Below are 24158 nucleotides of genomic sequence, written 5' to 3' on the forward strand. Positions count from 1 at the left end.
TATTAATATATTATATATATATATATATATATATATATATAATCATAAAAAGCTATAACAAGAGACACGTTATGATTAATATTAGATAACAAGTGTATATGCTTCCTTGCATGACTATTTCTTTCTTTTTCTTTTTTTTCCTTTCTTTCATCCAATTACAATCAGAGCGGTTATTTCGAATTAAATATTTTTCGAGAAGCATCGAAATGTCAGTTTTAGCCTGCCCTCTACAAACCTAATAGAATTTTTCGGAAAAAGCATCACGACGAAGAAGAATCATGACAAAATGCACGACTCGAACGTATTCTACGAATGAATTATAAACGATGTCCTGAAGTTTCCTACATTGATACATACACACACACACACATATATATACATAAAAATATATCTATATATATATATATACACATATATGTATCGATTCGTACCAATGCACGAACCGGCACCGATGATACACGAGTAATTCGATATAATCGGATTACGCGAGCGACGGATGCGGTCGCAAAAGTGGTTGCGTCCGCGGCGAAAGCACTCAATGTTTTGCGGCCGCGGAGGGTGTACGTATTAGATTATAAACTTCACAGACCACAGCGGTTTCTATATCTCGACCCAACGACACATTAGTCTCCCTGTTTCTCTCCGGGGATATTATCGGCCGGTATACACACACATACGTACGTACGTAAGTACGTATGTTTCTATGTACGTACATAGAAACACCGTACGGACCTCTTATCGTCGACTCTTTCGAAATCGTTCTATTCAATCACTTTTCACTTTGTCTCGTATAAATCAATTTCATTATCAACTAATTCACATTTCGAGTTACTCGAGATATTGTACTACACGTGGGTGAATAATGTTTTATAGATTAAACGAGTATTAATGAGAATTTCGTTAATAAATAAATGTTAGAAGAAATTATTCCGCTACGTGGGCGTGACTGAACGTGGTATAATAATCGAAAGAAAATATAAATAAATAATTAAAAAACGAAAAAGAGACGGATATTATACTTTGCCTATCACTCTTATGGTAGCAATGAAATATCTATAGGGAGTAATCTTTTTATATATATTTTTATATCGAATGCTTTTATAAAGTGAAAAGGAAAAAAGATGTATGAACGCGTGCATTTTGTTGATCTATTTATCTGATACGCATCCTGTAAATAAAAATCTACCAATCCTAGTTTGGACAAATTTATTCGACAATTTTTGAAAAATAAAAAAATATACACGCGCATATATATATATATGTGTGTGTGTGTGTACGATGAAATATCGCGTTTCATGATATAATAACGATTTTATAAATCTTGATTAACGATAAATCAATCCAGAATTGATCTTTGATTTTAACAATATTTAAAAGATCCATATGACAGTCAAATCGACAAAATATATAAAAACATATATGTACACACGCACACTCGTACAAATCTTAAAAAATATATTGCAATTACAAAAAAAAAAAAAAAAGCGAACAAACATCTCTTAAATCCACAAAATTGTTAGAAATGAAAAAAAAAAAAAGAAAATGTACATAGATACGTGCACGTATACGTACGTACACGCATGCGTAAATACGAACGATTCGAAAATCTTACATAGAAACAAGTTATTTATACTTGCGACGATCGAAGACGATCCCGTCGCCGAGGTTTCGGTTCTGTAGCTTATTACGAATTTACGAAGAACCTCTCGAGGGAAGCATTGCAATCTATCGGGGCTGTTTGTTGTCGCGTTACATCTGCGCGCTTTTCGCCCTACGTAGAATTCCAAAGGCCGTTCGTGTCCTACCCTACATAGCACGTTATATACATCTATACATATAAACATATACATACATATAGATACATATACATATATATAGATATATGTATATAAAGATGTACACACACGATCGGTCGTGAACGACAAAGTTAGAGGGGACTTGCAACGGGACCAGATTCACCCCAAAGTCCATTATTACCCATGTATTGTATTGCTTAACATTGACTCAATTGCTTTCGAATAACGTGCTTGCTCGCTCGCGAGCTCTTCTCTAGTTGCCCTCACAAGCATCAATCGAATCATTCGATTTACTGCTCTTTTTTTCCTCTCTGTCTTTCTCCCTCTCTGTCTTTTTCTCTCATGAATTACCATCAGGAAAAAAAAATAAAGGAAAAGGGGGACAGTATGCATTTTGACTTTACTATTGAACGACTCGTAACTCGTGTCATTTTGGGACATCGGTCAGTTTGGGATAGAAAAAAAAAGGGGAGGAGAAAAAGAGAGGGTGGATGACTATAAAAATTTGCATTAATCGTTTCTACGTCTCGTGTATATATTATATAATATATAAATATATATATATATATATATATATATATATATATATATATATATTTATTCGTCGTGAAGTTTCACGGCGCCATTTTTAGCAGGTTTTATTTTTTCGATATCGAACAAATGGATATTAGAAATAAATAAATCATTATATTACACGAAGGAACGTATAAAAACACTTTGAACGAAATGACGAATAAACGATCGTCATTAACACGAACTTGACTAAGATATCACGTGCGTGAGCAAAAGTAATAAACATATAACGGATCGGTATTCGTCGTTAATCCTTACGGATAACAAGGATAACGAAAGAGCTCGCGAAATAGATCATTGCCGTCAAAACAAAAGGTTGACTCGTTCCGGCAGGGAGAAAAGTGGAAATCCCAGAATGGTAACGCGGTGTACGAGTGGCAATAACCGAGGGAAACCAACGTAAAAAGATAGAAAGAGATAGATAAAGAAAGAGAGAGAGAGAGAGGTAACTTCAGGTTGTGAGGGTGGATTAACTCGGCCGATCGAATCGTAAAATTCAAGCAAGTGCCATGGAAAAGGGGTGTGGGGGTGGTATTCGCGTGCGGAAGGAAGACAGAAAGAGAAAGAGAAAGAGAGACAAATATAGAGTAAAAGTAAACGTGTACACATACGTATATCGGTGTAGTAGGTGTAAGTACGTATTCGGTAGATGTTAGCCTCACGTTTGAAACGGGGCTTTTATAGCGGTCCAGGAACGAATCCTGCCGGTCGAATGGTCGAGACCGGCCGGACAATCACAACTTGACAGGGAGGTTTAACGAGCCCTATGCTAGGCACCACCAAGCCCATCCTACCTCGTCTCTCCTACCCTCGGATGGTCATTTAATTATTCGAGATACCCCGTACGTTGGACCTCCACGTCTACTACATTGTGGAACACTGTCCATACCTTCACACACATCCCCTTTCGCGGCTTTCGTTCTACGGCGGACTCGTTCGGACCAACCGAAAGGGTTGTAGAGTAAAAGGGGTGGTAGTAGAGAGAGAAAGAGAGTCGACTGACCAACACGCAAAATACGTAGCATGCCTATATACGATAGTGTGTATGTATGTGTATACGTATGTATGTAGGGGTTGCGTCGTCGTCGTCCCACGTGTCCCGTGTTTCTATATTAAAGCGATGCGGGATGGCCGGGAGATAATAAAGACGTATAATGGAATCGAAATTGTTTCTCTATCTATCAATGCCATACATCGTCTCTCTTCGCGAGAAACGCCGGTCGAGCATTCGCGGCCAGAGCGACAGATTCAATTTAGTTTCGAGGGCCAGCTTTAATTCCCCATCTTGATATGCAGCCGACTAATACGACGAGATGATCGACCAGAGATCAATTCTCTCTTCTCTCTCTATCTCTCTCTCTCTCTCTCTCTCTTTTTTCTGTGAAAAACAATTGTTCCGTATGTTCTGGTCGAATATCAGAAACGTCCTTGAATATCTATGTACGCGCGCGGACACACCCACACACACACACACACACACGAATTAAGTAAAGAATCTCTTAGAAACGTTCGCCGTTCTCATTCAGAGTTTTCATTGCAGACGACAATCGTGACTTGGGCGACCATCCGGAGGACGACTTGAAGAGACAGCGAAGTAACTACAACGGCGACCAACTCTACTCGAACGTGAGTGAACGAAGGAAATCTGTTTTTCGACTTGATCTTGAATCTCCCCTACTATTTCTCCCTTCCTCCCTCTCTTCCTCCGAAGGAACGAACATACATACATACACACATACATACATACTTACTTATCTACTTACTTACTTACTTACTTACTTACTTACTTACTTACATACATACCCACCCAAACTTCCTACAGTTTACACATAGTAGATAACGAAAAAAAGAAAAGAAAAAACAGAAAAGAAAAGAAAAGAAAAGAAAAGAAAACTAAAACTCGTGATCTTCTACTTGTTCCATTCTGTTCGCAGCTGTGGTCGAGTAAATGGAGCATCAAGGACGAGCACAAGCTCTTGAACGAGCTCGGAGGAGGCGGCGGAGGAGGCGGTGGAGGCGGTGGCGGTGGTGGCGGCGGTGGCGGTGGAGGAGGTGGTGGAGGCGGTGGCGGTGGCGGAGGTGGTGGTGCGAACGGTACGACGAACGCAGGTGGTGGAGGAGCTGCTGGCGGAGGTGGCGGAGGTGGCGGAGGTGCAGGAGGCGGTGGTGCCTACTACGAACATGCCGGATTCCCCGGGAACGCGATTGCCACCTCCGCCGAGCTCTACGACTCCCTGGGCACCATCAGTACGATGACGCAAGCGCAAACGCCACATCTCTATACCCCGCCCATAGGGGGCACCATAGGTGAGAGAGAAAGCAAATCTACCCTCTCTACTTCTCTCTCTCTCTCTCTTTCTCTCTCTCTGTATCTTTCTTTATCTCTCCTTCTCTCTCTCTCTCTCTCTCTCTCTCTCTCTCTCTCTCTCTCTCTCTTTCTATCTCACTCTATCTCTCTCGCTCACTTCGACCAACCCTCGTAAGCCACGAAATCCTGGATAGTATGTACACCGCAACCCCTTATACGTGTATATAATACATCTCTATCCCACGAACCCACTTCATCCCCTCTCTTATTCTCTCTTACTCTTTCTCCCGTTACCACATCCACCTATATACGTTCATCGCTGTTCTCTTACTACCTTTCCACCTTCTCCACCTTCTCCTCCTCTTCCTCTTCATCCTCCTCCTTCTCCTCCTCTCATTCCCCGTACGCTTATTATTGCGGCTTACGTCTTGCTTTGCATACCCATATCGGCTAAATACATGGCTTTAATAATGCATGAGCTTTGCCGAGGAACGGCGGCAACGGCCGAAGAGGTGGCGGAAGGCTTCACTCGGTGGTTCTTTCGGAATTTTCAGCCTTCGGGGAATTTCTCTTCTTTTTTTTCTATCCTTCTCTCTCTCTCTCTCTCTCTCTCTCTCTCTCTCTCTTACTCTCTTTCTCTCTATAGTTCTCTCCTGCTCGCTCTTTGCTCCCAGCTTTTACAGGGAACATCTCGTTCTTCTTTTACTTTTTCTTATTTTATTTCTCTCTCTCTCTCTCTCTCTCTCTCTCTCTCTCTCTCTCTCTCTCTCTCTCCTTTTTCTCAGTCTATCGACCATCCCCCTTCGTATCATCACGTTCAAGCTCTCACCATCTTTCTCTCTTTCGTTCTCTTCAAAAGCAACGGTCGATCAACAGCGGAACGTATACCTATCTATCTATCTATATATACATATATATTGTATCTACATATCTATCTATCTATCTATCTATCTATCTATCTATGTTGTACCTACGCGTGAAAAAGATATCGCCTAGACTTTTCTGTAATGGTCGAGGACGAGTTTACTTTCGCTCCGAGTAGCAACGTGTTGCGAGTAACTCGGTCAGAATTGCACGACGAATTCGCTCGGTTTATTCGTTGGTGTTGCTGCTGTTCTATTCCTACCAACGTTGTGATACCAATTGCTGATACTGATACCGATGCTTCCGCGGAATGAACGAAGCGAGCCGTGTAACGGCCGCTTCATCTCATGAAATTCAATGGGGGAATCTTTTTACGGATTTGCGAAGAATTCTCTTTGGGTTAAAGATGGCCAAAGAAGATAGCTGGCCAAATCTTAAGTGACTCGTCGTAGTTGATAAAGGTTCCATTTTGAGAGGTGGATTGAAATGATTCGAGTCTTAGGTTAACTGATCGATGATGATAATGATTATGATAATAATAATAAGAAGAATAATATTAAATCACGACGTTCCGCTTTGATCGATCGATAACGACACGAGAATTGAAATAACGGAAAACTGGGGATCCCTTAATACAGCAGGTGGTACTTTGACGCCGCTCGCTCCACTGACGATGCAAGCATTGGACGGGGCTAACATGTCTCCTTACCACGCCACCGGTGAGTTCGCCACCTCTTTAGTTCTTTCTTTTTCTTTTTATTTTTTTTTTCTTTCTTTCTTTTTTTTATTTCTTTTACGATATGTTGCCTGCTCGTGTACGCTCGTAAGTACGCTGAGCCTTAAAGGTATTATTATGTTAAGCCTAGACACAAGTGGCTTTACCATTACCTTCAAGTTCTTTCGATGTACTTTTGCGATATCATTATTACGTTATATGCTATCCCAATCCGCAAAATCGATTTCCTTTGAAATCTTTATATATATACATATGTGTGTATTTTTTTTTTTTTTTTTTTTTTTTTTTTTAAGAGAACAAAGTTCTTTGAATTGTTATCCTATTCGCTCACGCTCACCCCTCGTCAAAACCTTCCAAAGATCAAAATCCCAATGCGACATCCAAATAATAAACTCAGCCCCCTAATTGGGATAGAAGAGTTGAATAAAGCTTTAGACGTAAGGCGCTGATCGTTAGCTAGTGCTTGACTCGAATGTCGTGTTGTGTTGTGCATGGCCATAGCAGAGAGCGGTACCGTCGCAGTCTCGTACGTAGGGGTTGGGGCCGGCGGGGGCGAGCAGAGTCCACCGATTTCCTTGCAGAACGAGACGAACGCCACCCCCGCGGCCCCCAACACCCCGGGAGGGGATCCCGGACTCACGGTCTTGCAGCCGCCAGTTTCTCAGCCTCAGGTAGCCTCTGCGATACCACCGTACTCGACGATGCTTCCAAGTTTCGGACATTACGCCACCGGTGAGTATGCGAACGAGCGTGCGGCGAACGAGACCGTTGACCTTGGGTAAAAGACCCTCCGAAGGTCGAATCACGTGACCGCGACGCGTCCAGCCGGAGGATAAGTCAAGGATTACGGTTAACGTGATCCCTGACTTACCGACCGACGAACCGCGACTTCTAACCCTTTCAAGGATGAGTCGATAACGCGTAGCACGAACCTTTGTCCAACGGATGGTAAATGATAAACAATTTTATCGCATAACCTTGACAAATCAATTATCAACCGAAACAATTGAAAAAAAAAAGAAAAGAAAAGGAAGAAAAGACAAAAAAGAAAAAAAAACACACACACACAAATATTTTTCGTTTACTCTCGAAATCGCTTTTTTACATTTGCAAAATTAGATTACACATAGTGTACGCTTATGGCTGTTATTGACACGACACACATCGTTCACATACGCGATAACACTTTTGTGTATCTGTTGGTTGTATATGTAAAAGTTGTGCATATAGATCGAGAATCAGTTCGTTTCTTTGATTAGTGTTAGATGAATTGGAAGAGAAGGAGGAGGTGGAGATGGAGATGAAGGAGGAGGAGGAGGAAGAACTCGTCTCGTTAATGATTAAAGTAGAAAACGTTTTAATATTCCTTTTCTTTCCCCCTTTTTTTTTTGACATGCAAAAGGAGATCATACGAATGATATTAATGTACGAATATCGAATGTGTCTGTTCACAGGTGGTGGCGACTACGCGTACAGCGCTGCGTATTCTCAATATTCGAGTGCACCGTACAGTGGATATGGCTATGGAGCAGCGACAAGCGGGTTGCTCAGTAAGTAAACAGTGAGTATGAGTACCGATTAGCATAGGGTCAACGAAATATCAAGAACCAAAAAAAAAAAAAAGAAAGAAAGAAAAAAGAAAAAGAACGTACGTAGGCGTACGCGCGGGAAATAGATTTTTCATTGGTTTCACGAGAGCAAGATTTATACGCGACAGTTATATCGAATTCTTCGATCCGGTTCGTTCGAACCATTCCAAAGATCATTATCGTTTAATAGTTAACAAATTAAAACGACATAAATCTCTCCGGATGGATTTCATGCTGCATAGATTAACGAATGAATTTTTCTTCGTTCATAGAGAAACTTGTTCGACGTCGAGTTAACAACCGTAGACTACCATACATATATATATATATATCCCTTTGCTGTTGGTGATTAATTTCAAGGTGTTGGTACGATAGATCCGCGTAAGATCGGATCTATTGGTTCTATTAGAATAATATCGTTGTCCGTTGTTAACAACGAAGATAGAACGGCAATGGGATATGAAATATAATCTCGTATAGACGTATAGACGTTGATAATATGTTTCCTTCTCCTCGAGATATATATATAAATATATACATAATTATCGATTAAAAAAATTCGATAAATACCGGATGTTTTCGTTAGACACGATCGTTGACGGCAATCGTCAGAGTAACGATATCAAATAAATAAATAATAATAAATGACGATGAATTATTGAAACGTCACGTTAAATTTCTTTCTCAACGAATAGATTCCACGTACTACTACTGCAACGGGGATACGCTGGCGTCTTCCCAAAACAATTCGCAAGCGGGCGGCGCGTGTAACAACGGTGGCGGAGGAGGTGGTGGTGGTGGTGGCGGTGGAGGTGGAGGAGGTGGAGGAGGAGGAGCAGAGAGCAGTACGGACGTGGCTAGTCGTTCGCCTCTAGCAGCCACCAGAGCAAGTAGCGGTGCGAGTGCGGCATCACCGACCGGTAGCGCCTGTACCAAACCAGATCATGCCTCCACACCGACCGACCTTTACTTGGCTTGATCGGTAAACGCGTCACGTGATTCCTCTGTGTAAGGACCGATCGGTAATAACGGACGCCATATCATTGGGAAAACTCACAGAAAACCGTCTTAGCGACATCTATGATCTCCTCCACGAGTTTTCACGGCGAGAACGACGAACGAGGGATATGGAATAGGGATGAGGGACGAGGGATTAGGGGACGAGAGAAAGGGGATATTAAACGGGAGAGAAAGAAGGCTCGAATCAAACAATTCGTTTCAAAAATAATTTCGCAAAGGGAGAGGACAAAATAGGAAAGATGTTCCTTTTCGTCTCTCTCGCGCTCTCGCTCCCTCTCTCTCTCTCTCTCTCTTTTTCTCTTTCTCTCTTTCTTTCTCTTTCTCTCTTTCTTTCTCTTTCTCTCTCTCTCTCTTTCTTTCTTTCTCTCTTTCTCTCTATCTCTATATCTCTATATCTCTTCTCCCTCTCTCGCCCTTGCCTCTTGCGTCCTCGTTTCTTCTCGCACGTTGAATCACATCCGGCCGGAAATAAAAAAATACGCGTTCGAGTCCAAGGACCGTCTCTGGTAGTTTATTTATTTCGTTATACGAAGAAGAGGATGGAGAAGGAGAAGAAGAAAAAGGAGGAACAGGAAGAAAGCAATCTTGGTAAAGAAAAGAGAAAAAGGGAAATGATTAACATTAATCGTGAGCGCGAGACTGTCTTCTAAAAACGTGAAACCGCGACGAGAAGAGGAAAAAGAAGAAGAAAAAGAAGAAGAAGAAGAAAAAGATGATGATGATGAACGAGGAGGAGAAACAGAAGAAGAAGAAGAAGAAGAAGGAGAAAGAGAAAAAAAAGAGAAAGGAGAATAAGGATCTTCGCAAAACCGAGAGAGAAGCGTTAGCTATTTTCTCCGTTAGACGCGCGCAGCCGTAGATAGTTTAATTATAACGATCCCCCTCACACGTTTAGCGTAATTGTGGCGCGTGACGCCCGCTGATTGGCCGAACGACAACGCATACGTCATCGCATTAATTCTTCAGCGCGACGGATATTCGAGTTCGAAAATTTCCCGCTTGCCGTCGGCCAATCAGCGACATCGGTGCGGGTGCGTCGTCACGCGTGCGTACGACGTTGCTCGCGAACGCTTATCCTCGTGCCATCTGTTAACTCGAATCACGAACTACGACTGGAACGAGCTCGTGTCGGTAACGAGGAGATAACGTTCGCGAGCGACCTTTCGTTGAAATTTTACGAACGCGAACGAATGGTGTCCTTATTCGATCTCAAAGGTAATGACGTGTGTGTATATATATATATGTGTGTGTATGTGTATGTATATATACGAAATAAATGCAACAAAGAAGAAGCAAGAAAGAATGACAAAAAAAAGAGAGAAAGAAAAAGAAAAGGCGCAATTAAAATGACGACAAATTCAAAAATAGATTTATTATTCGCGTATGCGACGTTATACGTATGTACGTATATACGTGCAACGATAACGAAAAAAATATCGTAAGACGTCGTTCGAAAAAGCAATAGAATACGGACACCATTTTATCGAAAACTATACCTATGTAAGTAAGAGGGAAGGAGAAGACGAAGAAAAGAAAAAACGTTGGTAGTCGTGCGAGAGATACCACGTATTCCCGTCCCATTACCTATCCCTATTCCTTCTATCCCACCAATCCCTATCTCTCTTTCTTGAAATCCTGAAAAATGAAAAAATCCCCGCCCAACGATATATAAAGGTATAGAAAAGTAATCGATAAGTTTATTGAGATTTTTAAATCGGAAGTCGACGTAACGCGCGATCGCTACTGTTAAGGATATTATATATATTTTTTGTAGAAACCAAAGACCACACACGCGGATCGTCGAAGGAACGAATTAACGTCGTTCAAAAAATGGCGCGTTTAACGTCGCGCGCGCGCTCACCCGGAGACATTTATTCAAATATCGTGCGACTATATAATATGTACGTGTATATTCAGTGATGTTCTCTCTCGTGTTCTTTATTTTCTGTATTATGTTTATTTTATTTTATTTTATTTTATTTTTTCTTTTCTTTTATATATATATATTTTTTTCTTTCCTTTTTTAAGAAAAACATGTATATAAGAGTAGCCGCGTACGTTTCCCGCCTCGAACAACGCACACAGAATCGACAGATTTTCGTTTTGTTTTTCAATATCTGAAAGGTAATAATTAGTCTGTCAGGTTGATAAAATATTTCTTATTATTTTTTTTTCTCTTTTTCTAATCTTTCTCGTTATTCTATAAAATATTTCAAAATGGCGGAACGAAAGTACGAGCTTGTAACGTCGTCGATGTTTAAGAGAAACGTTTCTTTCTTTCGTTGTTTATTTTTATTACTTTTCGTTCTTTTTCTTTTTCTTTTTTCATTTTCCTATTTTTTTTTTCTTCTTCTTTTTTCTCTTCTTTTATCGAGCCACCGATAAAATTTATTTTCGAGAACAGACGTCTAATTGCGAAAAAGGGAAGAATGTCAGATCGCTATCTCTATGTAACTTATTAATTAATAATAATTGCACACGTATGTGTATATATATACGTATATATATATATATATATATATATATATATATATATATATATATATGTATATATATATATTCGTTGCGCGCTCGTTGTTATACGTTCCGTTTCGATTACTTTAAAACGAGGAAGTCGCTTGTCGCTTCCGCGATTTCGTTGGCCGTAACGAGCGAGCCAATTACGGACACACTCGTAATTAATGGCTAACGTTATGTTAATGGTTAACGTTAACGAAGGAAGAGATCGCACGCGTACACACATACTTACACGTTCGTGGATTGCTATGCTTAATTAGTATACAGTTGAGAGTTTACCTCGATATTCGAGACGCATCTTTGACGGACTTTACATGGTTAAAAGAGAATAAGTTAAAGAAAAGAATAGAAAAAAAAGAAAGAAAGAAAAAGAGAGAGAGAGAGAGAGAGAAGGAAAAAAGAACATATCCTGTAAAATTTAACGAACAAGCCTACGAACTATTTTCAAAGCGTTCGATCGATATAAATTTATCAATTTGTCGAGTCGGACTTTTTCAAAAGGAACACATATGCATACATACCTTTAAAAATAATTCCAAAATCTTTACGTAGATATCTCGCGTTCAAATTTGTTTCAATCGTGACGATCGTTACGATCGGCGAAGATGCGCTATCACAATGAGAGGTTATGCTCGGACGTTGAAAAGGAAAATAATAATACAAAGGAAAAAAAAAAAGAAAGAAAGAAAGAAAGGAAAATAATAATGCTTGAAAAGATAATTTAAAAGAATAAAATAATTACAAAAAAATAAAAAGAAAATTATCATTGCAGAAGAAATACAAAAGAAAATGAATAACACACAATTCGACGTAATTCTCAATTCAATAATCATTTCACTCACTTTTCACATTGATATATCGGTGAAAGGACAAAGAAACGAATCGGTCCAATCAATTCGGCCCACTAACGTACGTAAGTAAACACGTGCGATAACGAACAACCGACATTTTCGAGCTTCTTTCGCGACTTTTGAAATAAATCTAACGTACAAACGAGTGAGATAGACGAAACGCTATGAAACTGTCTCCAACTTATCTCCACCAATCAGACGCGGTATTTTTGAAAACGAACAACGTATCCTATTCAACAATAATTTCGATCGTTGTCACTTCGGTGATCGATGAATACTTAAGTGTTTATTATAAAGAGAAAATTAACGATTGATACAATTAAAAAAAATATATATATATATATAAAACGAGCATCGGTCGAAGTACGTAAGAAATAAAAAATAATTACTTGGATAAAGATTATCTTCTTCGCGAATTCGATCGTCTTTTGTTATACTTATTTGTTCATCGCGGTATTGATTTACCGACGATACGAAACACGAAACAACCGAAAAGAAAAAAAAAAGAAAAGAAAAAAAAAGAAAACGACGATAGGAAGCGACGAAAGAAGTTCGAAAAGGCGCTTAGATGTTATTCGATCATTTGAAATATTCACGTGGCTTCGGCGTCCCCTTTCGAGCAAGAGAACGACAATGGCGACTGTCGGTGGCCGCTAGAGTGCATGACGATCGTTGTACGTGATCGTGTTCTCACGTTATTGAGAGAGAGAGAGAGAGAGAGAGAGAGAGAGAGAGAGAGAGAGAGAGAGAGAGAGAGAGAGAGAGAGAGAGAGAGAGAAGGAGTGAGAGAGGAAAAGAGAGAGAGAGAGAGAGAGAATTTAAAAGAAAAAAGGAAAAGGAAAAAAAAGGCGCGTTAATTGAATCGACAAGATCGTGCTTTCGTTTATTTTTCGATTTCTCTTCCGCGAAGAAAAAAACATTTTAATTTAAACAACATCGTAAAACGATCGCGATCGTAAATGATCGTAGTAATAACAATAGCAAACAATAATACAATAACAATAACAACAAAACAAAAACAAAAACAAACGAAAAGAACTGTTAAACGAAACATTGAGTCTTCTTCTTGTCGTCGTTGCTTCTTGTCGATCACAAGCAAAGAGCTTCCTGGTCGATAACGAGGAGGGAAACGTTGGGTTGTTACCGATCGAAAAGGGCCGCTTTTATTCTACCGTATGGAAAAGAGAAAAGAGAAAAAGAAAAAAAAAAAGAAAAAAAAAGAAAACTAGTAAACGGTACCAGTGGCGGTCCCTATCGAGAACATCTCGCGTTCCACGAACAAATAGATAGATTAAAGATCACGGTCTCTCTTTCTCACCTCTGTAATCGACTAAAATATGTCTGTGTATGTATTTTTACATTGTTAATTAATTCATCATTGTATCGTAATAACGATTGATTATTATTATTATTATTTTATTATTAATATTATTATTAATATTATTATTATTATTATTATTATTCTTTTAATTTTCTATTATCGATAATATCATTTTATTGTCACGATTATTGTAATAATATTATTATTATTTCTATTAATATTATTATTAATATTATTACTATTATTTCTATTATTATGATTATCATCGTCATGATTATCATCGTCGTCGTCATTATCGTATATCATTATCATCACCATCATCATAATCATTATTATTATTATTATTATTATTATTATTATTATTATTATTATTATCATTTGTATCATTATTATTTAATACCTTTATTATTTATTAATTATAACGTCGACCTATGTGTAATAAGTTTTGCCAAAGAACCTGTTTAGAAAAACAAACAAGAAAGAAACAAGAAGGAAGAGATTTAGAGAGATGAAGAAAATGAAGAAGCTAAAGAAGAAGAAAAAGAAGAAAAAGAAGAGGAAGAAATAGGTGAAGAAGGAGGAGAAGAAGAAGAAGAAGAAGAAGAAGAAGAAATGAAATAAGCAATATACGTAGTATATCGCGGTATTATAACGTTTGTATTTGCATCCATTTGATGGAAGCGATAAACGAGGCACGATACACTTGAAAATAACGAAAATATCTATCAGATTCGAAAGGAAATAATAGAGCGAGAGAGAGAGCGAGAGAGAGAGCGAGAGAGAGAGAGCGAGAGAGAGAGAGAGAGAGAGAGAGAGCGATAATAAAGAAACGGTTTAAAAAAAAATTAAATAAATAAATAAATAAAAGGGAAATAAGGTATATAGCGTAGAAGACGAAAAAGAAGAAGAAGAAGAAGAAAAAGAATAGGAACGCGAGATAATCGATTCTCGCTAAGAGCAATAAACAAATCGAAATTGTGAATTCGCGAATATGCGATTTGTGAATTTCGAGTTGTATGTTGTTACTTATCAGCGTTCGTCCGACCACTCTCATCCATCCCATCCACCATTATCACCATCGTCATTACCATTATCCTTCTCCTTCTCCTCCTCCTCCTCCTCCTCCTCCTCCTTCTCTTCCTCCCTCGTCTCCTCTCCCCTACTCATTACTTCGATCCAGCTACTTCAGGAAGGATCTGGCTCGTTTTCTCCATTTTTGTTTTCAATTCTCTATTTCTTTTCTCGTTTCTGTTTTTCTTTTTCGTTTTCTTTTTTTTTTGTTCTTTTTTTTGTTTTTTTTTTAATTTTATAAAAACCATATCCTTTCATTCTCTTTGCGCCCCGTTCGTATTAATCATTATAATATAAATTCGCGAAAGTACGTACGAACGAAAGAACGAACGAAAGGACGAAAGGACGAACGAAAGAGAGAACGTAAGTAAGTAAGTAAGTAAGTACGTACGTACGTACGTACGAACGAACGAACGATTGAACGAAAGAACGAACGAATGAATTAATGAATTCTGTAAATCCTTTTTAAATAAATATTGAGAGGTTTATACGATGGCCTGTACCGATTCGGCGTACCCATATCCGCTCGTTAATCGATTTTCTAAATTGAAATCGCGTATCGCCTGTACGAAAGAATAATGAGAATCGAATAATGAAAAAAACGATTATGAGCTTTTAGTAAAAGAAAAAGATTGAGAGAGAGAGAGAGAGAGAGAGAGAGAGAGAAATAGAGAGAGAGAAAGATAGAGAAAGTACGATGTTATCCTTGCGTCGAAGACGATCCTTATCTCGATAAATGCGTTCCACCATTTTAGCTTGTAAAGAGAGCGAGAAATAAATACTCACACATCATGTACCGTGGATTTTCCAATATCATCTTGTCAGATAAAATTAATCAACGTGCTACTCTATTCTTTTTTTCTTTTTATTTTCTTTATACTTCTTGTTCGTTTGTTTTTTCTTCATCTGTATTTTTTTTCTTCTTCTCTTCTTCTTCTTCTTTTTCGTTTTTAAATCCACAATTTATATCCAATGGAAAGTCCCGTTATTTATTATCGAATTAAAGAACGTAAGAGAGAAACGTGAAAGCTCCGATCTTTCTACTGATACATGTAAGTATCGCATGAATCATTTAACATTAGATCTCGAAATTCAATTGAAGTACGATTGAAGTGTAGAATATTAACGACGGCGATTTTCTCGCGGGTTTCTTGTTTCTTTTTTATTTATTTTTTATTTTATTTTATTTTATTTTTTTTTTTTAATTCTTTAATGATAGATAAAGTATATTTCCTTCCAATTTACATTAGAATTATTTACTATGGTTATTCGTATATTTTGAAAGTATATATTTGATTCGATTCGATTCGATTTCGACTCGAACATCTGTACATAATAATTAATAGATACATACATATACATGTGTGTGTATATATACACACACCGGTGGAGAAATTCTTACAGAAAACTTCATAATCGATTAATACTAATATTAGGCTCGCAATGAACGAACGCGAATACGTTATTCATGTTACGATTTATTTGTTGTAAATATAACTCTCAGCACCGCCTCGTCCGAAGCCTGAAAGAAAAAACAATTCGAGAATTAATCAAGACTTCAATGATAAATTAAATCAATTGATTGATTTAATTCCTTTTTCTTTTTCTTTTTTCTCTTTTCTTCCGACTTTTTTCTCAACAGATAAATGTAAGACAACATTTACACACGCACACGTATACTCTACGTCACATTATAGGAATATTTTTTTTTTTTTTCATTGATTTTTTTTTAATTGATATTTACCTCCAGGGCCGAAAAGGGCCGAATAACAAGGATGATTACAATAAGGTTTGCCCTCGTGTTCCGCATGGCTACCGGGCGTCAACGTCTTGTTACATTTCTCACATCTTAGACACGAACTATGCCAATCGTTACCCAAAAAGGTCTTCCGTTCGGCTGTAGAAAGAAAAAAAGGAAAAGAAAAAAAGCAGTCGAAGTTAATGGCCTCTCGCATGGAATTCGGTCAAATTGCCAACCTTAATAAGGGTCGACAAAGCCCTACTCCGCTCGATTAGGAAACCCTTCATTTTGTTCGATTGAGAAACCCTTTTAGGTTTGTGTGACGATAAGAAATGAATTGGAGAACACGTCGAATTATTTAGTAACGCTTGTTCCGCATATCACAATTAATTTTTTTTTTTTGCAACAACGATGAAATACTTGATTTTAATTCGACCGCATTACTATATATATATATACATTTCTTTTTTTTCATAAACGATAAAAATATATTCGATATATTTACATAATCGATCGGAGCTCGTTATAAAAATGACAAATTTTTAGATTCGTTCGTTGTAATAATAAATACATATTTTATAGACGATAAAAGAAAAATATTAATTACATTAACATAATCGATTTATTAATATTCATCGATTCGTTCAATCGTATTCGAAACAATCGCAATGGTTTTCAACGTTAAGAATTCGTCAGTAGCACGGTCCAAACGTTATTTCAATTATCATAGGTAAAGCTCTTCGACAAGTAGGTCAAAAGACAATAATGTTGGTAGGATAGAAAAAAAAGAAGAAAACAAAAAAGAGAAAGAGATTGAGAGAGAGAAAAAAATAAAAAAAGTTTGCTGCAAAACCGACATCCATCCATCCAATCGCGTTCCATCCATCCATCCATCCAAACAACCAACCAACCATCTATCCATCCATCCATCCATTTGCGTATCTCTACTTTCGCGTCGAAAAACGAAGTGCGAAATAAAGAGGAGGAGGAATGAAAAAAAAAAGGATAAAGCAAACGAAAAAGAAAAGAAAAAGGTGGGTGGGAGAGGAATGGTAAAGAAACGTCGACGCGACTAGCGGAAACGCGTCGACGCGACGAGCGGAAACGACAACGAGAGAAGAGAATAAGAAAAGCTGGAGAATAAGAGAAGGAAAGCGTCGCGACGCTCGTTCCCTCGTGCGTCGTACATCATTCGTAAAACTTCGATCAAAATAGAAAGATCGAAAGAAGGTAAGGAAAAAAGAGAGAAAGAAAAATAGAAATAAAGAGAGAGAGAGAGAGAGAGTTCTTCCATTAGCAATTTCGTAATTATAAAATTGAATGCATCGTTCCCGATGGGGAAACGATCATTATCGAGTTCCTCATGGCATTGATTAAAGGCGCGAGAACGAAATTGCGTCCTCAGAAAAATCTCTATCTCTGGTGTGAAAGATAAAGAAAGAAAGAAAGAGAGAGAGAGAGAGGAAGAGAGAGAGATATCTCCCGAAGAGCATTTAATTCAGACGAAGTCTTTCGTTCTCACCCTTCTCTAGTATTATGTTATCCGAGTGCGTTCAATTCCCACGTGCGTGGGCGAGCAAGATCCTTCGAGTTAAAGAAAGAGGAAAAGAGATAGAGATTGAAAGAGAGAAGGGAGAGAGAGAGAGAGAGAGAGAAAGAGAGAGAGTTGATGAAAACGTCTATTTACACGTTTTTACGTATCGTCGATCGTTGAAAAGATGTAACTAGAGAGAGAGAGGGAGACAGAGAGAGGGGTTGTTTCGAGTATCGCTGGCCTCTGAGATTTCCTTTATCTCTCGAACGGACGGAGAACTCTGTCCCTCTCTCTCTCTGTTTTTAGCTCTTTATAAATGTATTCCTTTCTTTCTTCAACACTCCGTTGTCATGTTGTCGTCGATCGGGTTAAACGAACGTCGAACTGATAAAAGATGCCTTTTGAAAAGCAAGAGAGAAGTATTTCTCTCTTTTCCTCTCTCTCTTTCTCTCTCTCTCTCTCTCTCTTTCTATCTCTCCTTCTCATGATTCTCGTCTTTCCAATTAATAGCTACTTCAGCTCCGCCATCGTTTCTCCCTCTCCCTCAAAAGAGAGATAGATAGATGGAGAGAAAGAGAGAGGGAGAAAGAGGGAGAGGCTTCTTAATAAATATTTATCCTTCTAACGATTCGATCCGGGTCAAGCCAACCAACGAAAGGATTTCTCCAAGCGTCCGTCGCGAATCTTTTTTAATAAGAAATATTTCCTACCATCTCTTTCTTCCAACCCGCCTCCCACCAGTACCATTATCGCCAGCACCATTACTATCATCCGCCATTACTACTCACCACCACTGTTACTCTTCGTGACGACTTGACCCCGGGGTAAACGACTTCACAAAAGCAACGCTCTTGTCAATATTTTACCATTCCTTTCGCGATATTAGGTATAGTAAACACTTCGATATAACATTCTCTCTTCCATCTCTTTTCTCTTACTCTTATTTTGTATCGTATCACATCATCACGTAGAGTATCTTAGACGAATTTAAAGGTCGTTCACAGTATTTAAGTATTAAGCTTCTTCTAACATCTATCCTTGTTTCAATTTTTTGTCTTTTTTTCTTTTTTTTTTTTATATAATGTCTTTTCTCTATTTCGAAATTTCGTGCAACGTCCAATGCCCCTCGTTCTCTTCAATTAACAGAAACTTTATTGCTACCGATTACGGAGGAATATCGACGTCGTTAAATCTATTTTAATTAACGGGAAAGTAATAAAAAAAAAAGAAAAGAAAAAAAGAAAAGAAAAAGTACAGTCGCGATAACCTTTTTATAACAAAATATAAAGGGATTTAGATACAATTAAAAATGGTCGATTAGATTCGATCGGATTCGCCTAACGTCCCCGTTATCCTTGACTTTTGAGCGAGTTTCCTTTCGAGAATCCTCTTCGTTTTAGAATTACTCGAGATGATGACGAGGAGGCAAGGAAAAGTAGCAACGGAAGAAAGAAGAAAGCAGGTATGGCGGAGGGGGGAGATAGAGGAAGGTAGATAGAGAAGAAGGGAGTGGGCGAGGAGGGGAGAAAGAGAGAGAAAGAGAGAGAAAGAGAGGCTCGCTTTTCCTTCGTGTCACGCCATTACGGCGTATCAAAACCGAGTGAAAAGAAGAAGAAGAGTAAGAGGAAGAGAAAGAGGTAGGAGTATGAGGGGGAGAGTGTGCGGGTGGCGTGCGGCTTGGTGGATGCATTCAAACGTTCCTCCGCTCGTCTAAGAAGAAGTACAAAGAACGGTACACGCTGCCACGAGGGGAATTGAAAAATTACGAGAGGAGTAGAGAAACGCGACCATTGAGGAGGAAGAAGACGAAGAAGAACGAGAACGGGTACGAAAGAGAGAGAAAGAAAAAGAGAGAGAGAGAGAAAGAACGAGTTCGGCGGACAAGAAGGGTGCGGTGCATAAAGGGCCATTAGTTAATTAACTCCTAATTATCTGCCGGCGGAGAAGCGAGCGCATAATCGTCAAGCATCGCTGGCGTTCATTGCCAGCGCGAAAAGGCAGACACAGAAGGAGAAAGAGAAAGAGAAAGAAATAAAGAATGAGAAAGAGAGAGAAAGAGAAAGAAAGAGAGAGAGAGAGAGAGAGAGAAGACGGTGTGCAAGCACGGATCGTTGCGTTAGCAGCAGCAAAAGCAGCAACAGCAACAGCAGCAACAGCAGCAGCACGTTGCAACCCCCACAGAGTTGTCGGGCGCCAAACAATCGGCGGCTGCTGATTGCATAGCCTTGGAACATCATCCCTCTCCTCCTCCCCACCTCCTTCTCCACCTCCTTCTTCTTCTTCTTCTCCTCCATTTTTTTTTTGTTTTTTCCCTTACACCCCCTTCTGCTTCTTTTTTACTTCCTCGACAGACCGTCCACCCTTCCAGCTAACCTCCTACCCCTCGCATACACATCTACATACATACTCATTCTCTGTCTCTATCACACTCCCTCCTTTCATACGGTGTGCCGCGAATCCCAGACGTAACCCAGAGTCCCGGGCTATTTCTCTTTCTCTCTCTCTCTCTCTCTCTTTTTTCTTCCTTTATTTTCTTTTTCTTTTTTCTTTCTTTCTTTCTTTCTTCCTTTCTTTCTTTCTTTCTTTCTTTCTATCTCGCTTACTCGGGGGAGTCGAAGCATGTAAAAAGAGGTGCTTCTCGCTTCAACCACCAACCATCTTTCTCTCTTTCCGTTCCTCCTCGAAACTCAGCCGACCGAGTCCTTCCATAGCCACGACTACCGCAGACCTGGTCCATTCTTCTGCAAACCTGTTTCCTTTCTACTCTTCTTAGTCTTCGTCTTCGTCTTCGTCTTATTATCATTATCTACCTACTACTCGATCACCCCTAGAGCACGAGAAACACCTTTGTCACTGTCCACACGGCTGGACGTTTCGTTCTTCGTCGTCGTCGTCGTCATCGTCATCGTCGTCGTCGTCGTCGTCGTCGCTGTTGTTGTTTTCGAAAGCACGATATACAATTCGATTCCAATTTTAATCTTACATCTCTTTTTTTTCCAACGTGATGATTAATTCGTAATCGGTTTTCTCTATTCGAGATATTGAAAATAAAATAAATGTAAGGTAAGTATATAGACCAATACAAATCGTAATTCGAATCTCTGTACGAATGTAAAGTCAGACGTATAAGCAGAGAAAAAAGAAGAATAAGAAAAAGAAAAAGGAAGAGAAAGGAAGAAAAGTTAAATATAAATTCGCGATATCACACGTCGTTAGAGATTTCTCCAAGATGACCAAGTTTTCTCTCTCTCTTTCTCTCTCGTTTTTATCCTTTTCTATTTACAACTACTACACTTTTTTCGTCACCCTAAAGTTTGGCTCACACCTGCGAAAAAACGTCTACCACTGGATGCTCTGCTGTACAAGTTAAAGGCCAATGACCCTTCCTCTCCCTTTCAACCTCTGCACCACTTGACGAGTAAAGAAGAGTCATTTCTCTAATTCGCTAACCTCCTCTTCCTTCTCCTCCTCTTCCTCTTCCTCCTCCTCCTCTAACAGCACCTTTTTTTCGTTCATTCTCTACTCTCCTTACACCAATTAGAATGGCCGGCGATGGCTGACGTAGGTGGGCTACATGCCAGTAGCATGGAAGCAACGCATACAGAAAAATCTGCTTTCAACCCTAATAGTACCTTGTCGGGCCGTCTAAAAGAGTGGTACTCGAAAGAGGAAGCGAGCAATTAAAAGCGGCGGACTCAATACGAAACTTTTTTTAATTTTTTTTTCTTCCTTTTTTTTTTTCTTTTTTTTTTACATTTAAGTATGCCGGATGATGGAAAAGAGGATATACTATTGCATCGTATTCTCTAACAGTATGTTACGTATGTGTCCACGTTTATCCGTAACGTTTTATCTTCATTGCTTCAGTATTTTGTATATATGTTGTATTGCATTGTGCTGTGTGCTGTGTGTGTATGCATGTATGTATGTATGTATGTATGTATGTATGTATGTATGTATGTATGTATGTATGTATGTATATATGTACCTGTGCTAGACATGTTCTACGCAGATATCTTTTCCTTATTTTTTTTTTTTTTATGCAACTTCAGATTGCAACGACTTAATTTCGTTATCGTAATACGTTTTGGAAAAGTTCATAAATTATACATGAATAAGTATAAGTACATGCATATCTGTCGAAAATCATTAATTTCATATTTTTCAAGAGATATTATATGTTTCAAAAGATTTTATATTTTCCAAGAATTTTTCATCGATCGACAGATGCATTTTTGATATATAATCATACTTTTTTTTTATATAAATATTCTATGATATCTATTATATATATATATATATATATATATATATATATATATATAAATTCGTCCGACGAAATACTTGAACTTGGAAGATAGTATCCTATCTTTTATAATTCTATTGTAAAAATAGACGATAATGTATATTATGGATCATACTAAAACGAGATGTGATACAGTTTTAAAAAGTATTCGATAATTTTTTATGAGTCATACTCCATACTTCACGTTCTCCCGTTACATTTTTTTTTTGAAGGCCTACTAAACACAAACAGCAAGTGAGTCTTGTCATTTGTTTATCGTTCCTTTCGTGAATAATTCATTTTACTATCTGTTTAATTTGTTGCGTTTTACTTTTATTTTCCGTTTTTTTCCTTTTTTTTCTCTCTCTTTTTTCTTTTCTTTTTTTTTTTTTCTTTTCGTTCAAGGACTCGTATAATTCACATAATTGCGATCTATTTCCATGTTCGTGCAATGCATATGTATTTCTATTTCGTTGCATTTTCCTATAATTGATACATTCTACGTTTAAAAAGAAAATATTACATATATATATATATTTTTTTTTCTTCTTAAATATATTGATCAAGCGAACATTATATTTATATATAGAAAAAAATATATATATGAGAATTTACTGTTTTATTTTTTTACAGTATTTCATTAATATGCAAAGAAAAACTTGGAAGGAGTATGCTTCTCCCTCCTCATCTAACGAATCCTTCGTGAATATTTATAAATTCGATCGAGTATTCTGCGCGTTGAAGATTGAAAATGGAGAAAAAGAAAAAGAAAAAAAAGGAAAAGAAAGAAAAATAATGAAACGAAGAGAGAAACGACCAAGAAAGATACATATGTATATAACGAAGCATTCCGATGATAGTCGCGATTCGCTCGTATTCCATATTTGATTACACACATCGAAAACGCTGACATAATGTTTTTCAAGGTGGACCACGAGATCGAACATCCTGACATCATCATCGATGTCGTCATTTGTTATTCGCTCACACATAAATAAAACACTCACGCATGTACGCAAATACACGCACATACACACACATGCGTATGTATCTAATTTATACTCAATGGTCGTATTATTCGAGCACGTAACTACGCAAGTTATCAATCGTTAAATTTCCAAGTAATTCATTCGTTTCGTCGAATCAATTATACGACGGATAAATAATTGACTAGAAAATGCGCAAGAATTCGGTGTTATTGGATATTATTTTGTTGTTTCCTTCTTACTCGACAAAGGAAACACGTGTAAGGTGACGGAAGACGATCAGAATATTTATATATATATATATATCGAATCTAACCGACTCACCTAATGCGATTATTACGGGACGACACTTATATTACCACTAACTCGTCTTGTTATATAATTTATTACTTTCAATGTGATGAACGAACTCCATAAAACCGTCTCTCTCTCTCTCTCTCTCTCTCTCTCTCTCTCATACTCGTAAATCATCATTAGAGAAAGCAACGACGTAAATTTGAGAAGTCAATTTGTAATCTCACGAATTCAAAGATATTTACGAGAATACTCGTGATCGAATAATAAAGTTTCTCACGATCATCATTTTGATAAGTAACACGGTACTTATTTAAAGGGCGAATGATCGAAAATAAAAAAATTACGCGATATGCTACGGTACGTATCTCTCTATCTATCTATCTATCTATCTATGTAAGTATACGATTAATGTTAGACTTGACACATACCGAAGTACACTGGTTTGCCGCACTTTGGACAATTGGGCATCGTAGTCGAAGGAGGATATCTCGGAACCGGTTTTCTTGGCCAACGTCGCACAAGTTGTGGAAGGATGTTCTCAGCAGCGTGGTCAAACGTGTACTGGGCCTTCTGCCTCTCTCTCTCTACGAGGTAACGTAATACTCTACGGTTGATTGAACGTGAGAACGCGCGTGTGTTGCGTCAGAGTATAGGTGCCTTCGTTGAACG

General features: G+C 38.3%; 2 protein-coding genes and 1 long non-coding RNA gene across 3 annotated transcripts in view; 1 reads left to right on the forward strand and 2 right to left on the reverse strand.

Moving 5' to 3' along the window:
• Nucleotides 1-12046, reverse strand: part of LOC127061761 (uncharacterized) — a 120100-nt gene extending 108054 nt beyond the window's left edge. Inside the window, exon 1 of the long non-coding RNA XR_007780950.1 lies at nt 11925-12046. This is a non-coding gene — a long non-coding RNA (uncharacterized LOC127061761). The remainder of the gene's footprint in view (nt 1-11924) is intronic.
• LOC127061737 (neurogenic protein mastermind-like) overlaps nt 1-13034 on the forward strand; it is a 186404-nt gene extending 173370 nt beyond the window's left edge. Inside the window, exons 7-13 of the mRNA XM_050989041.1 lie at nt 3910-3995; nt 4304-4451; nt 4503-4676; nt 6180-6260; nt 6779-7009; nt 7732-7827; nt 8562-13034. Of these exons, the coding sequence (XP_050844998.1) occupies nt 3910-3995; nt 4304-4451; nt 4503-4676; nt 6180-6260; nt 6779-7009; nt 7732-7827; nt 8562-8845 (1100 nt within the window). The 3' untranslated portion in view covers nt 8846-13034. The remainder of the gene's footprint in view (nt 1-3909; nt 3996-4303; nt 4452-4502; nt 4677-6179; nt 6261-6778; nt 7010-7731; nt 7828-8561) is intronic.
• A 2877-nt stretch (nt 13035-15911) lies between these two features.
• Nucleotides 15912-24135, reverse strand: LOC127061732 (cysteine-rich protein 1-like). The gene is made up of 3 exons (XM_050989027.1): nt 23918-24135; nt 16391-16543; nt 15912-16168 (listed from the first exon to the last, which is right to left on the reverse strand). Exons 1-3 carry the CDS (start codon nt 23955-23957, stop codon nt 16125-16127), a joined length of 237 nt encoding a protein of 78 aa, XP_050844984.1. The 5' UTR covers nt 23958-24135; the 3' UTR covers nt 15912-16124.
• Between the last annotated feature and the right edge of the window lie 23 nt (nt 24136-24158).

The sequence above is a fragment of the Vespula vulgaris genome, chromosome 1 (assembly GCF_905475345.1).
Source record: "Vespula vulgaris chromosome 1, iyVesVulg1.1, whole genome shotgun sequence".
NCBI classification, from domain to species: Eukaryota; Metazoa; Arthropoda; class Insecta; order Hymenoptera; family Vespidae; genus Vespula; species Vespula vulgaris.

Coding starts and splice junctions, on each gene's coding strand:
- LOC127061732 (XM_050989027.1), bottom strand. CDS start 23,957: ATGCCCAATTGTCCAAAGTGCGGCAAACCAGTGTACTTCG. Junction 16,544..23,917: donor CGGCAAACCAGTGTACTTCG/GTATGTGTCAAG, acceptor TTCTTTCTACAG/CCGAACGGAAGACCTTTTTG. Junction 16,169..16,390: donor GGCCCTTTTCGGCCCTGGAG/GTAAATATCAAT, acceptor TTTTTCTTTCAG/GCTTCGGACGAGGCGGTGCT.